Here is a 16,794-nt window from a genome sequence, read left to right as displayed (position 1 = left end):
TCAGAAAACAGTTCTTTTGCTTGAAATTTGCACATTTTACAATAAAGCTTTTCAACCCATCACAACAGGGAAGAAAATTTTGTGTAAAAATTTTGGGCAGGGGAATTTGTTTTCATTTGGGGAAAAAAAAAAATCAGAATTTAAAATATTTTTGAATCATCAACAACATTTGTCTCATGAAGGCTCATTAGTCTAAGCAGCAAATCACACTACTACATAAATACTATTTCTAGAATCCCAGCTTGTTCAGACTCCGCTTGGACACCAGTTACTGGGGCTATGCTACATAAATGTACTTGATGTTACAACATTTGTTTATAGGATAAAAGCAGGCATTCTCTGAAATTATCTTTGTAGTCAGCTATTTTAGAAACTGCTCTGAAATTGCAATGCCAACGTAAAAGGATAAAAGCCTCTCAAAAAAGTTTTAGCAGAAAAAAAGCTGACCCTTCAAGAAACACTATCACATGTATGGGACTGTGCACACTTTTCTCAGAGTGCAACTATGGGATGCCACTCTGATTCTGCAAGCAAAATGGGAACGAAGTGCATTCTAATTCTTTCCTTCCAAAGCCCCTTGAAGCCAGTGTTTTATTTGGTAATGTCTCACTAGCTACCAATCAAAAGGAATTTGGACAGACGGCAGCTCAGTTAGTTTGATAAGCTATAATACAATTTAATTTTGTACTTTAAATATTTGCATTTCGTGAAACTGAATTCCTAGAGTCAAGTGCAGGTGATTCAAAGGTCACAGCTATGTAGTTATATCATCATACATACAACTTGCTCCATTTAAGACCAATGATTCAACATCAGTAAAATAAAGTGCATCAGTGGCACTTTCTAGAGTTTGCCTAAAGAATTTCTCGATTAATCATTCTGCTACAAGGTTCTGTGATTGTTTGCATTAATTCATTCAGCCATTTTAAATGGATATTACAAGAGAAAACCTTCCACTGCTACGCTGCATAGATCCTCTATGACTCAAAATGGTGCATTACTGGATGCTCGCTGAAACTGCAATGTTTAGGTTTCCTCCTGCAACTCAAACTACAGCTCAATGATTCAGAGAGACATAAATTATTTTAGAAGCATTTCCAAATACCTGCTTGGCTACACACACCACAACTATGGGGGCTGACAATGACAGTTATTAATATCAAGAAAGTGACTCAGCTGAACTAGCACAGGTAGATAAATTAGGTTCTGTGGTTGCACAAGCACAGAAAATGCCACAGCATTGTAACTACAAGTAATCAATTCTTTCAACACTTCATACAGAACAATGATATTTGGAAGATGATGACTCCTGGTCTCAGTCAAATAGAAGTAATGGAGGTGAGAGAAACAAAGAGTAATTGCAGAAAACCCTGAGATAGAAAAGATACTGTCTTAGAAATCTGCTCACAGCTAATCCCAGAGACTCAGTTGAAGAATGCCTATTTCATCACTATTTCAGCACGAATAAGCAACTACCATTCCCAAATCCCTCCTAATGAACAGTAGTGACTGCAAAATGACCTCCAAGTCAAGGGTTTGCAGAGACTTGCTGTACTTTATAGAGTTTTAGAAAGCAGTTATTTGACAAATGCCTTAGTATTTTAAATCATCAAATAGTAAAATTTTATTGTAAGAACTCTACTGCGGGCAGCTGACAGCGTAACTTACACAGAATGTGTTGCAAAACCTAACTGGGTTTGTAATGAACAATTGCTTAACCTCTAAAAAAGATTTAAATTCAAAAAAAGCTTTCAAAGTTGTTGGGTTTTTTTTAACAAACAACTCAGGATTTTTTTAAAACTGTGATTTCTATGTAGTGGGAGGGAAGAAAATAAGCACATCTGAAGTTCGGTTTCAGGAATGGAGAATTTCAGCAGATCTCCATGAGCAGGAGGAGAAGTGAGTCAAACGTCTCTCTATAAGCAATCCACTTAATTTACCATGCAACTTCACAACATTAGCTGCTCCTGAATCACCCAGACAGAAAACATGTTTGAAAAGTAGCCCACTGCCTGTGATAAGAGCTATTGTTTTTACTTCCTGAATGGCTTTTGGGACAAGACCCTTTTAGAGTGGTGAAATCTCACAGGAAACATTATGCTGCAGTTAATTCTGTAACATACAGCAGGTACCACACAAGATTCTTGGGATAAAAGGTATTGTTTTTGTACTGGTCAAAACATCCTGGGGGGAGGGGGGGGAAAAAAAAAGTTACATTTCAGCAGCACTGAAACTACCAGGCTTAAATTAGAATTTATCTAAGATTGCCATCAGACCAATTTCCAAAAAAGCATTTGTAAAACGTCTGTGGGAAAGTGTATCCGAATTGTCTGGGCAAAATAGTGGAAATAAATGCAGAGTAAAAACAAACTCTCCATTTATAATCTAGAAAGAATCTGTTCCCAATGAGTGTGTCTAGAGAAAGCTTTCTACCCCAAAATGTCCTACTGCTTGTAGCAGCAGCAGGAATGTTAAAAGCTCCAACATGGACAAAGATCTAAGCATTATCTACAATGAATTCTATGTTGTTGCTCTTAAATGTCATCTCTGCCTTGTGATAAATTGGTTAGAATTGCTGAAAAAAACACTGTATGTGCAGCAGTAAAGAGAGGCAGACGTGCTCCAAGTACAGACTCTTTGTTAGGTATTGCTTTGTTGACGTGAAGGAAGACCACACTTTTCAAAATAATTGCCCAATCCTAAATCTGAGATTTTCCAAGCAATTTAATGGACTGATTTATACAGTTACAAGAATTCAATGACCGATTTCTTTTACAAACAGCAACTCAAACCAGGAGCCTTATGTTTGCCTTTGAGAGTCTCCAAAGGGATTTTAAAAAGTAAATTAATCCCCTTTATATCCTTACAGGGCTCAATCAGATGATCTTCATGGACATACCTTCCTTACTGCCCCTGCACCTCTTAAAGAAAATGCTAGGTTGAGGTATTTGGTTTTGAGTAAATAGGGAAACTTATTCGAATAATTTGGTAACCTAACATTTATAAATTCTCTGGGTTTCATTAGTTTATGATGTTGTTGTTTAAATATATTATGTGGAATTTAAAAGCACAGTGGTAATGCAGAAAAACAGGAATCAGCCTTTCATTACTAATGATCTTCCACTTCTCCATCTGTTCTACTTCTCTAAAATTCTCCCCTTCTAATGATTCCTCAGCTCTTTTTTTATATTCTCTTTTCTTCCCCCCCTGCCATTTTCTTGACTTTGTCCTGTTGTCTTGCATTTGGTGACCATTGTGCTTGTAATTCTCCCGCAGTGTCCTCATGTCCCAGTGACTGGAATGGTCTGACTTTCTTCCAAGCTAGTTGGCCCATGTTTGTATGCTTTGATTTCCTCTTTAACTGCTCAAATTTGTGGTGAGTCTGAAACTTTTCCAGTTTAACCACTGCCAGCTCTGACAAAAAACACAACTTGCTAGCTTGCCTGTTTTTTTTTTTTTTAAAGCACAAACCCAGATTAGTAGCTTTTAACTTGTTAGACTTAAGTTGATGAATTTTTTTGCTTGTTTCTTTTTAGTTTTTGTTGCTTGTCATTCCATTAACAACTCATATAGTTATGGTCAGTCATTAAAAAAAAAAAAATCAAATCAGAAAGACCATGACTAAAGCATTTAACACACAAATTGGGGCATTAAAAGCAGGCCACAGAATCTCTTGGGGATTCAGGATCTAAACAGCCTTCTAGACATTACAGGCTGGAAAATCGACAAGAGGCAGCACTAGTCATCAAAAGCAAGACTAACAATAAAAAGAAATGGACAGACAAAACACAAAGTAGCTCAGAAATTCAGTTGTTTACAGGCCTTAGTCAACACTTAAATGGATTTTTTTTAGTTCGTATTTCCACAGCCACATCTGCCACATTATCTCTGCAAGGGCTGACTTGAAACAGCTGTTCAGCTTCAAGTTCTTCAAAAGGCACTGAACTTTTTGGATGATGGGGGTTTGCCCTGGCTGCACACCAGCTGTTGAACTGACCCCACAAGCCAACGTAGGAAAGAATGTTATCATTTTGTTCAATAAGCACCACCCAAGGACTTCCCCACAGAAATGCTTTAACAAAAAAGTTGATGACATCATACTATAAGATGTTTGTTTGCTTTTATAAACAAGGGTTAAAGTGACATTTTCCTTGTAAGGCTGAGTGTCTGAAGAAGATGACATGACCTGACCTTGCCTTCTTCAAAGAGCTGACTGATCCTGTGTGGAGAGTGCTGGGCAGATGTCATATACCTTGATTTCAGGCAGGCTTTTGCCACAATCTTCCATAGAATCCCTAAAGACAAATTTTTGTGGAAGGAGCAGTTTTCATGCAAGAGGCCTGGTTTGGTTGTTATTCAGAGGGATACTGATAGCCTGGAGAAATGGGCTAAAAGAGACTTCATGAAGTTCAACAATAGCAAGTAAGAAGCCCCACACCAAGAACAGAGTAAATCCAGGTAGAAGTGTAGGTGAGAGAACGGACTGGCTAGAAAGCAGCTTTGCAGATAAGGACGTTGAGGTCCAGATGGGCAATGAATTCAACTGGAGTTAGAAGTATGCCTTGTATAGTCAAGAAGATTAAATGCACTCTACTGTGCAACTGGACTGTACTCTTAAGAATGAAACCAACAGACTGAAATTGTTATTGCCCTTTGGCACTTGTGAGACTGCATCACTTGTGCTGTTCTGAGCCCGCTGGAACAAGGCAGATGTTGACAGAATATAACAAACAAGCAGAAAGGAAGGACTCCAAGATAATTAGAGGGCTCAGGCACAGGGCACACAAAGATAGGCTGAGAGAACTGGCTTCCTCATTGCTTGGCTGAGGAGATCTTGCAGCTGTTTACAAACAGCCGATGGGAGCAGAGAGTGAATACACATTCAGGCTGCTGGTGGAGGTTCAAGGTCATAGGATTAGAAGTGATGGACACAAGTTGTAATACAAAAAACTGTGATTAGATTGAAGAAAGCATTTTACCACGGCAGTGGTCAAGTATTGGGACAGGCTGGATCACAGCTGATCACATCTCTTTGTGAGATGCTGGAATCCAACAAGAACACTATTCCTTTCAAGAGCCCAAAGACTTGCTCTGCTCCAGGATTACGTGGGTCTGCATGGATCAGTGTGCACATGTGTAAGAGACACACAAGAAGCACAGCATCCCTCCAGCACCACAGGAATCTTACATTCAAGTACAGGGGTAAGAAAAGCTACAGGATGAAAAATCAGTGCAGAGGAGGACAGTCTGGCCTGTACAACAAAAACGTACATTAAATGAAAGATATTGCTGAATAATTTTTGTTCCACTTGTTATGAGATACATTCAGAATGTAACATACATGCTGACCATAACTACACCACAGCATTTTGAAGGCTAAAAAGAAGTATGGCAGATTTTTTGGCACATATACGCAGCAGCCAGCCATGAACAATATATTCCCAAGAGTGCCACTGGAGCTCCAGCAGCCAGCCAAGAGTGCACAGTATAAAAATACCAAAAAATACAAGCAACCAAACAAAAACAACAAAAAACCCCAAACTACCAAAATAACCCCCACAACACTCTGATTTTAGAGATGACAACAGAGATAATCAGTTCTGTGCAAATTAGGTCCCCACTTTCATTATGTGGATGAACTCTTCCTCCACAGCTATCACATTCAGAAAAGGAGATATTGTGAATCAAAAATAAAGATACTACAGTAAAAGATTGTCCCTTTTGCCACTACAGAAACAAAGTATATAAAGAATATCTCACAGCAAGTACCATGACTTCACACCTACTTTGATTTTTCAAGATATTTTTATAGCATCTCACAAACTTTGTGTTTTAGCTGAGCAATTTTATTTCTTTCACTCCATATTTGACTAATTCTACAAACTATGCCTTCTCACTGCGCTTCCACTCCAAGAAGCAGCAGTTGTAAAGTAAGTAACTTGCTAGAATTAACAGGTAATAAAAGAATAGGGCCTAGTTTAAGTTTAATGATTAAAATTCCCATTATAGTAGTCTCTGCAAGAGCTTCAGCAGATGTCTGAATCACAAAGAATGTGTATATTAGGTATTAGCTGGTAATAAAGTGTCTGCAGTAGCTCAGCTTTCAGTACAGATGCAAAGGATGTAAAACTAGTACATGAGTGGAACATTTATACCAGAAGGAAACCTATACAAACAAGGATAGGAACTAAACAGCATTTAATCCAAATTCTATATGACTTTGTTGATTTCATATACACATACTTCTGAACTTGGAGTACACAGCCTGTTTCCACAAAAAAATTGCTAGATTAGGATTTGAGTATATCCAAGAAACACTTTCAAGACTAGCTGCAGACAGAGCAAGACTCCCCAACAAATACTATATTCCTACCAACTGCAGCTATGAGACAATAAGCTCAACAAGCTCAGTGGAGACATTACTACCAAAACTTTAGTTGGAATTCAAAGTTTCTTTAAATGTTTATAGTGTGCTTGGCAAGCAGATGTCACTATGTTGTTGTGAATTACAGAATTGTAAGTTAATTCATTAAGCAGTGATGAACCTATACAGCTAAACTTCACAAATAGTTTAACCTGTAACATTTCCCCCTCTATTACTTAAAACTTTCATTTAGACAATTCTTTATTTCAATGGCAAATTAAAAAGAAAACAATTTAGTAAAGCATTTTGCTTTACTAAAGAATTATTCCTAAAAGACAAAAACTGTAACATGTACATGACTAGTTGGATTAAATCAGCATACGATTTTATCTGTACCTGCTATTTAGAGAAGTAGCTGATGTACAGTTATGGAAAGGGAAAATCAATATAAAAAAATAAGTCCTAACTTACAGGGGAAAAAAAAAAAAATCTCTACAGCAGTAATAATGGGAACTCCTCTGTAAGCTGTTTAACAAACCATCTAAAACAAACTGCAGGAACACAGGAATGTGAATGACTAAACAAACCCTTCAGTCGACATTCCCTAGCTGCAGTTTTCAGCCTAATACCAAGTTAAAATGTGGAGACTCCAGCTACCTTCTGCAGACCTTCAGAAGCAAAGCAGCATTCTACAGTGTATATGACTCACAAACATACTCACTGAATACAAAAACCACCAGACATTTATCTCTTAAAAACAGAAAAGACATCAAGTCTGGCACCAGTCTGCAATGCAAGAAAAACCATGTGATACTTAGACACTTGTGTATTAGTTTAAAAATAAGCTAGATAAGCATGTGATGAGTGACAATTTTGTACTTGACCTTTGCTTAAATAGCTCCTTTTCACAAAGTTTACACACACATCAACAAAATCCCTAAAAAAAACCAAAACCCAAAAGCTAAAACTCTAATTCTTGCTACTTCTCATCCAATGTTTTGAAGACAAACTAAAAACTAAACTCTACATGGTTACTTTAGGAAAAATAAAAGCTTATGTTTTGCAGGAGGAAGTCAGAAAAAGTAATCAAAAAAGAAAGAAAAAAGCATTGAAGTCTTCTTGTAAATCAAACTGATGAAATTCAATATGCTAAGTTACAGAGACAAAAGCTTGGGGTGTATATTTCCAGTGGGAGTATTCTACTCTGCCTAGCAGGCAAGGAATTTAGAAATAAATGTTCCTCCTTCCTGAGGCTGAATAGGCCTACAGGACTGCACAGGAAATACTTTTAAGTCAGGAAATGGGGATGCATTCTGCATGGGATGGGGAACCCTTCATTTTGGATATTGCCTTTTAAAATGTCAAACCACAACAGTTACCTCTGGAGCAAAGGTCTCAACCAGGAGTGACTACACTAACATTCATAGCATTTATATCTAAATCATTGTGGGGTTTTCTGCTGTTGTTCATATTTATTTAAATATCTCAGAACCAGAGTGGCTAAGGTGGGAAGGGTCCTCTAGGAGTCATCTAGTCTAAGCCCTTGCTGCTCAAAGCACAGACAACTAGAGCAGGTTGCTGAGTACCATGTCCAGGCAGATTTTGAGATTCACCAAGCATGGAGATTCCACACCATCTTTGGTGAACCTATGCCAGTGTTTAACCACCTCTCTTGGAAAAAAGCTTTTCCTTAAATTTAAATACAACCTCTTGTATTTCAATCTGTGCCCATTACTCCTTATCCTGTCCCTGGGCACCACAGAGGACAGTCCAGCTCTGTCCTTTTTACTCTCCCCATACATGGGGTATTTATACACATTGAGAAGATGACCCCATTCTTCCCTAGGCTGTCCTCAAATGTCAGACCCCTCACTGAGCCTGTTCTGGTGTCTCTATGCCTCTCTCATACTTCAGAGCCCAACACTACACCTAGTACTCCAGGTGTGTTTCACCAGTGCTGAGCAGATAGCATGGATCACCTCCCTCCATCTGCTGGAGACACACTGCTGAGTGCAGCCCAGGAGGTTGTTGGCCACCTTTGCCACAAGGGCACCTTTCTGGCACAAGCCTTAAAAATGTGTTTTGTACATTTTAAATAGACGACAATGAGATGTGTGCAACAGTGTTTCACACCCTAAGATAATCTCACAGCGAGTTTTGTGCTTTACCTAAATATGTAAAATAATGTCAGCGGGTGGTACTAGGTTTTGGAGGCCAAGCTGTACCATATTCCTAGTGACACAAAGTGTTCTTTTTTGCCATCTTGCTCCATTCAATGGATTCAAGATGGAGAGTAAAGGCTCAAAGTCTCCAACTGTTACTGATACGTGGAATAAAAAATCTCAGCAAAAAGGAGCAATCAATAGTAGTTCTGAAAAGAGTAATAAATCGCCATAATTAATCACGACTACAAGAGGTTAAAAAAGAAAAAAAATTAATTTTCACTTCTTAGCACCACACTCCCTCCAAGAGCAACCTTTTTTCTGTCCTGAAATCAACCCCAAAAATAGCAATGGCAGAGAAAAATATCTCTCTCTACCTCCAAAGAGTAAGACAACTAAACTCTGTATGTAAGGATAGATTCTACTGTAAGTAAGAGTGACTTAATCAACAGGTCAGCCTGGTTTCTTGGCTCCTTGGCGATGACATGCAAACAGGAAAGCACCAGCTTCCAGACTTGCAGTTGTGTCTGCAAGAAAGGAAATGAAGAGGATCACACACAGGTCCACTTTTCTTCACAGCTTCCAGGGGTATTTAATCTGGATTTATATTATTGCTATACAAGAGAAGTTGAGTCCCTGAAAATAGAAATAAAACCAAAGGGAAAAGAAGAGATTAAACCGAGGTCTGAGGACCTGCCTTGACATGATGACATACAGGAGTTAATACTACACTGCAGACTGTAACTCATATTTAGGTTCAATTCAGATAGACCTTTCATGTTTGTTATGAAATGACGAGTCAGGAGCTCCATCAGACTTACCAACACTTCAGGGACAGTACTTGAGACACTGATGGCAGCTTCTGCTTTCAGAAGTTTTATAGATTATCAACATGCTCCATAGAGAATACAAAGAAATACTTGATCTTAATTTTCTAGACAGAGCACTCAGTGCCCATTCAACTGAAGCCTTCTGTACATGTTACACTCTTAATATGCATCAGAGCAGAAGGGATTACAGAACACTTGTAGAAGTCTCACTCCACAGCACAACACCACAGATACTAGCATGCTGAAAAAAAATTACACAACAATTTTTTATAGTCTAAATATGGGCCTAAGAGCTTATTTTACCACTTCTTTTTTCTTCCTGGGCTTAAGGAAAAAAAAAATTACAGCTAAGGCATGATCTCTGTAAAGAGAGAGGAAAACATGTGGGATCTGTTTGGCCTAGTGAAGAGCATTTTTTTCCAAACAATGGCTTCTTTAGTTTGTCTTGCTTTTCTAGTTGGGGGGGGGGGGGAGGGGAAAATATGTAAAAATCTGGAACTGAAGGCAACACAATATCAATTGTAAGTATAACATATGAGATTACTTCTCAGTATTCATGGTAATCTGAGAAATGAATAAAAAGTTTCCCAGGATTCTGAGCAGATCTCCCTAAGGCAATCTGTATGTGGGCGTTAAGAGAGGAGACACAAACGAACGCTCTTCTCAACAAGGTGGAATTTATCTCTAACCTCAGAAAGCATATTGATGTCAGAAGTACAGAGAGATGAAACTGCAAATAATTTCAAAATTATCTCTTATTCAGTCAGACTAGAACATGTAGCTTGTTGTGTGATCCAAAGCCACTTCTCTATGTAAGCATCTATCAAAAAGGCAGACAGGACCCCACTTTACAATATTGTGTGCTAGCCTGTAATCTACTTCCCATATGTTAAAGCTCTCTGTTTCTGAATCAATCTTCAAAACAATCAAACAGCACTGAAAGGCATCATCAGAAGCCACAGGAAGCTATACACCATAGCTACACAAACAAAATCAAACTCGTTTCCCTCCAACAACTTTTTCCCAACATAGTTTAACTTGAAAATTTGGGATGGTGCGAATTGTGATGATCTTCCTCTTGGGTGAGGAGGGTGAACAAAACTGTGCAGTGTGGGCAGCCACCTAGTGACGAAGAAGCACAAATATGCCTGAAGCTGCCCAAAGTTTTAATAAGATGACGCAGTTGGAGCATGTGAATACTGCTGTTTTTCTCACCAACTTACAAGTTGTACTGGAGTTCAGAGAATTGCACAGTAATTTCTGTCAGCTCCTTGAATCCTCTAAGTGAACTGTAAAATAGCTAATTTTCTGAAGTTGAGACATACAGGAGCAAAAGGAACTGTATCAAAAGATGCGAGGAGGAGGTTTGATGCAAATTTTAAACTCACATGCAGAAAAAAAAAGCTAAAATTTGTGAAGCTGGGAAGAATAACCTAAGGGAGGCAAATGTGCAAAAATGGAAACAATCAAAAACTGTTTTCTTTTAACTCAGAGCAGAAGTCATTCAGCAGACTCAAGAGAGGAAGTTTTCACAACCTAGAAAATGAATAGCCATGGAATTTGTGCACGCTTAAATAGTACTCATTATTTCTCAGAAACTGAGAGCTCAAGAAATAGCACAAAAACACTGCACAGCAAGAATTCAAGGCTACTAATGCTTAATGTGTACAATGCCTCATAATGATTTTTGCCTATGGGAAAGAACTTTACCAATATGTACCTTCTGACTCCATAGAAAAACCTCACTGCATGTGAACAGCATGTGATTGAACTCTGCAAAGAGCCAAGCGAATGATGCAGATTAGACGACAATTTACTTTGACATGTCGTCAACCTGCACCATTGAAGAAACAGGTGCAAAATCCATCACTTTAAGAACAGAGGAGTGAAAAATGTATTATGGTACAGTTGGCAGTAGTAGCAGATAGTATGGAATTGCTGTTGGGATTTCATTTTGAATGGCAGAATAATGCCAAAGAAGCAACGATTTGCTGGAGTAGTTCTTAAGTGTCATATGTTAGTAAACTTAATGAAGGATGGGCTGAACGTTTCTTGGAATAGGAGACAATATATGCTCTTCTTGAAAAACATGCTTTTCCTAGGATCCATTCAAGCAGCATTTAACAAAAGCAATGAAAAATACAATCTGAGAAATTAATACCAGTCTTTGAGTCACACCACAAATGATGTCACAACTGCAGGTATTGATGTACTAGTGAAAAAGTAATTTAAAGCCCTTTGAACTTTTAATTTTTTTTTTCCTCTCAACATTTCTCTTGGCAGGAGATCATGCTCTAATCCCTTTAGGGAAAGTAAAGAAGCACAGTTCAGGATTACTTTGTCACTGAATTAAGACAGCACGAGATCAGAGCAATTCAGACATTGTAGCTAAATTCTTTCACAAGTTCTATACTTAAAATTCCATGGATAGAACTGAAGTTCAAAGAAGTGAGTTCAAGTAGTGAGGACTCTAATCATGAGAAAGAAGTGGTACTGTGAAGAGTGTAAAAGTGGCAGGAATCATGAAGACATGTACAAAGCTGAAAGATAACAGTCAAAAAGCATGAGAAAAAAATTACCTTTTTTTCAGGCAAATAGTGAAAAGTATAAAGAAAATAAATTTATATACTGAATGTAGGTATGTAGTAAACTTCTTGCATATGAACTTCTTTCTTTTTTAAGGGATCATCTTGAATTTAAGGCCATCTTCATTCCAGGCTAGCACGGACCATACGTTTACTTAGAAGACATCTCTATTGTACTCACTACTGACCAAAGCTATCTTATCTAATTCAGATCAGCACAAATGGCAGAACGTGCAACAGTAGGATGAACAGAAGACATCAACAGCTTCTACCTTCCCAGCAGCAGATGAGAATTTATTGTACTCAACTACAGCTAGTCCAACAAAGTCGGTCAGGCCTACAACCTCTGTGGAATGAAGAGAACCTTAGCTGCCTCCACCATATAGCCAAGGGGGTAACTCCTGCTGCCCTCAGATGTTGATTTCAAAGTGCAATTCCCATTCCCATCAGACACTGAGGTCTTGGCACTGAAGAAAATACCCTATAGAACCAGCTGTAGCAGCCTTTGATATTTAGAATAAGACAGAAATCAAGCTATTACTTTATTTTGTTTTCTTAAGTTCCCTTTCTACCTGATTCACTCAAGGAAACTAACTAGTACTACACAATACTTCTCACTTGTACGCACGAGGAAGCACAGGTGAGCAGTGATGTTTTCAACAGCAGGGACACACAACAAGACACAAGAGAACAGAAATCACTACAAACACAAAAGAACGTAAGCCATATTGATATATGATCAGCAATATGTTTTTCACATAATCTGAGTGAAATTATTACCATGTAGCACCTAGAAACTTTGTAGCAGACTTATAATCTTATATTCCATTCTTCAAATGTGAATTATTATAGTTGCAAGACATCAATAATAATTGAAAGAAACAATGTTTCAGTGTCATCAATACACAATTTAAATATCTAATTAGGAAATAATGACCTTGGACTTGAGTTACAGTAATTTACAGTGGAAAGAGACCTTAGGCAAAAGAGCAGAATGTTAAAACTTGGTGTTGTAAACAACTGTTTTTTCCTTCTGCCTCTGTTACAGCAGTGTGGTTCCTGCAAGCTCTGTAAGACTAGCTTTTCAGCCTTTAAGAATGCCTTCCAGATAGACACACACAACTGTACTATCTATCATCTTCATGATGTAAAATCAGGCTGGGGACTGACCTTGGGGACCCTGCTGGTGAGTAGTGAAGGGGAAAAGGACCTGGGGGTCCTAGTGGATGGAAGGTTGACTATGAGCCAGCAATGCGCTCTTGTGGCCAAGAAGACCAATGGTATCTTGGGTTGTATTAGAAGGGGTGTGGTCAGTAGGTCAAGAGAGGTTCTCTTCCCTCTCATGCTCTGTACTGGTGAGGCCACATCTGGAATACTGTGTCCACTTCTGGGCCCCTCAGTTCAAGAAGGATAGGGAACTGCGTGAAAGAATCCAGTGCAGAGCCATGATAATGATTAAGGGAGTGGCATATCTTCCTTATGAGGAGAGACTGAGGGAGCTGGGGCTCTTCAGCTGGGAGAAGACTTGACTAATGCTTATAAATACATAAGGGGTGATTGCCAAGAGGATGGAACCAGGCTCTTCTCAGTGATGCCCAATGGTAAGGACATGGGGCAGCGGATGAAAGTTGAGGCATAGGAAGTTCCATGGAAACAGGAGGAAGAATTATTTCACTGTGAGAGTGACAGAACACTGGAACAGGCTGCCCAGGGGGGTTGTGAAGTCTCCCTCTCTGGAGATATTCAAGACCTGCCTGGATGCGTTCCTGTGTGATCTGCTCTAGGTGATCCTGCTCTGGCAAGGGGGTTGGACTAGGTGATCTCTTGAGGTCCCTTCCAGCCCCTAACATTCTGTGATTCTGTGAAATATTCCTGCCAATGAACACAACGATTGCCAATAGTAGATCTACAGATTATTTTTCTTACAATGAATTATGATCTATCTGCATATTCTGCATGACCACCACTACAGAACATCAAAGCGTGGCCTAACAAAAAACCCCCACAAAATTAGCAAGAAACATCAAGAAAGTCCTAAGCATTATTTTGTACGGTCACTCCCAAGAAAGCAAGCACCATCCCATAAGAAGTTGGTGTTTCTTCAGCACTGAAGTGTGATGCCTTATCTGGTAGTTAAGAGTCAAAAGTAGATCTGAAAATCATTCTGAGATAAAGTAACATGCTGATGCACTCTAAGATGCTCTAGTACTACAGGAATAATCTATCAGGCTTGGTTGGATTGGTAAAATTAAACTTCATGTTAATGCTTTTAAAAGCCATTCTCTCAAAACAAAGCATACATAGATGTGCAGGTTGAGAACTGCTTCCACTGATTTACACAGTCCTCTCAGTTCAACTGTGGTTCTATACTCCTCAGAACTACACTCAAACTCAGATGATCAATTTGCTGGCTTGTATCTTAAACATCTACTCCAAGTACCTTAATAAGGGAATCTACAAAAGTAACAAGAGAATGAGACTCTATCAGATTCATATGCCTTCAGGTGAGAGAGAACAAAAGGAAAACTTGGAAAGAGACTTGGGCCTTCGGGTATGTTCATACTGCAAATTTAATATGAGTTGCATAAGGTCTTAACTCTCAAGATCATCTAATGCATGTGTGCATACTGCTATGTTTCTTTTGGGTTTGAATCCTCTGTATGAGTATTTATTCTGCTCTGCCCAGCCACATCAGCAGTACAACTTCCCTGCTCCAAAAGGAAAGAAAGAAAGAGGCAGAAAATTCAGTAAGAGCACAGAAAGCACCTTGGAGAACACGTAGACAAGACCATGGCTGAATTAGTTTGCATCGCCGACAACATTTACAACTAGAAAAATACTGCATTTGATCGTGATAAATACAAATGGAAAAGAATTTATACCATCTGAAACTCAAATAATCAAACATAAAGGAAGGTTTTGCTTATTTTTAATCATTAAAAGGATTTTGATCACACGGGCACAAACAAGATGTTGACAGGAAAGACAATAAGGGGAAAAATTAGTTAAATTTACTGCACCTAAAGATCTCATACCCAGACTTCTAAAACAATCAGTGCATGAAATAGCAGTTTTAAAAGGTATTATAATTCAGTAATATGATATAATTCAGTAAAATGTCACCTTATATGTTAACCACACTAACCCTTGAACTGGCATTCTGATCTTACAGCACAAGAGGTTTTACTTAAAGATAAGGAAGAGAGAAAGGATAGCATCAAGACTCTTCAATGAAATGTTAGTGAAAATGCTAGACTAAACTCAAAACAAAGACAGCTAAGATCTACTACTTCTTTTCCTCTAAGCAGTAATTTCACACCTACATGAGATGCCTTGAGCAACGCACTTTGTATTTTACCACCTGGGAAATTACCACATGAGCTGGAGAAGATGGGAACTTGTTGGGGGGTAGGGATATGTGTGTGTGTGGTTTTTTTTGGTGAGGTTTTGCTTTGTGTTTTGGTATTTTGGTTTGGTTTGCATTTTTTAGGTTGCCTGACCAAACCAGTGCTGATCAAGTGCAGTTAAGAAAAGTATCAAGGGAAGATGGTTAAAAATAGAATTCCCTAAAGCAGAAATACAGAAAAGAAAAATGCTTGCAGTCTTCTGGATCCAATACTGCTTGACAGGCAGAGGGTAGCTTATTCAAAGAAAGAAAAGGCCGAAATATAAGTATGATAACCCTTTACAAGCCTATTAGAGGGACAAGAAGCAACAACATCTAATTTAGCCATTAATATATCTGACCTCACTATTAGGTGTTTAAACATCTTATTAAGTACTCTGAACTGCCTTGTTAGAAATCAAGAGAACAGAAGGAAAAAAAAAAAAAACCCTACCCCTAACTGCTTTTTTCTTCTCCCATTTTCTCAGGATTTTTTTTTTTTTTCAAGAAAGAGTTACATGAACTTACATAGAAGCCTGTATGATTGTATAGAGCACTGGAGCAGCAAAAGTCCTGTACCAAAATCAGTAAGAATTTATTTTCCAGAAGGAATGCCATCTAAAATCTTTCACTATTTCATCCTGCCTCCTTCTGTGTATCTTAGGAGTAATACATCAGGCCTGCAGAAAGATTTGAATTCCTTGGCAGCACTGAATGTTTTATATGTTTGAAAGAACCTTACCCTGTATTGATGGAAATAATTTCTATCAGTGGATTCTTCCTAATCTTTGGCAAATCCAGTCGTGCTCCCCCCAAACGTTTTCCGTTATCCTTTTTCTGACCCAGCAATCTCACAGAATGACCTTCAAATGAAGCACAAAAATGCAGTCAATACAAAGCACAAGTCCTATCATACTTGCTTTGATCATCTTCTCTCCTTCAGTAGTGTTTATACATCAAAGACTGAAAATTAGAATGAGATCTAATAATGCATTTTGCGTGAGCTGAAGCATTTAAAAAACAAACACTGACAAGTAAAATAATGTTAAAATGAACAAATTATTTAATTCAATTATCTTTTCATGCTTTCATTTTTGAGTTTATTCAATTAAAATGATCTAAGCAGTTTCATTTTCAGATTCTAAAACAAACATAAACACAGAAATATCTAAATATGTTATATGCCAGGACTAAAATATTTTTCCCTAAAATTTCAATCAAATCTAAATCAGCAGGTAATAAACAACTAGGTATTTTTTAGATTATTCTGTGGAGAGCCAAAATATTCCAGTCAAAGTTATCCAACTGTAAGTCTAAGGGAAAATGTTATGAAGCATAACTGATAGCATCTTCATGGTTAAGCTGATACCAAAATTTACATCTATTCCTCCCACACCAAGGAGACTACAGGTCAGAAAATTGCCTCAAAACACCTCTTCTTTATTCAGAGAAATATAATCACCAACTA

The 16,794-nt window shown here is 38.1% G+C and overlaps 1 protein-coding gene across 1 annotated transcript in view; it reads right to left on the bottom strand.

Moving 5' to 3' along the window:
- Window positions 1–16,794, bottom strand: part of CDKAL1 (CDK5 regulatory subunit associated protein 1 like 1) — a 415,443-nt gene that overhangs the window by 246,957 nt on the left and 151,692 nt on the right. The window contains exon 6 of the mRNA XM_054381757.1: window positions 16,069–16,189. Coding sequence (XP_054237732.1) covers window positions 16,069–16,189 — 121 coding nt within the window. The remainder of the gene's footprint in view (window positions 1–16,068; window positions 16,190–16,794) is intronic.

This window comes from Indicator indicator, chromosome 6 (genome assembly GCF_027791375.1).
Source record: "Indicator indicator isolate 239-I01 chromosome 6, UM_Iind_1.1, whole genome shotgun sequence".
In the NCBI taxonomy this organism is placed as follows: Eukaryota; Metazoa; Chordata; class Aves; order Piciformes; family Indicatoridae; genus Indicator; species Indicator indicator.
Note: the sequence above shows the minus strand (reverse complement) of the source record. Positions and strands in the feature narration are given on the sequence as shown.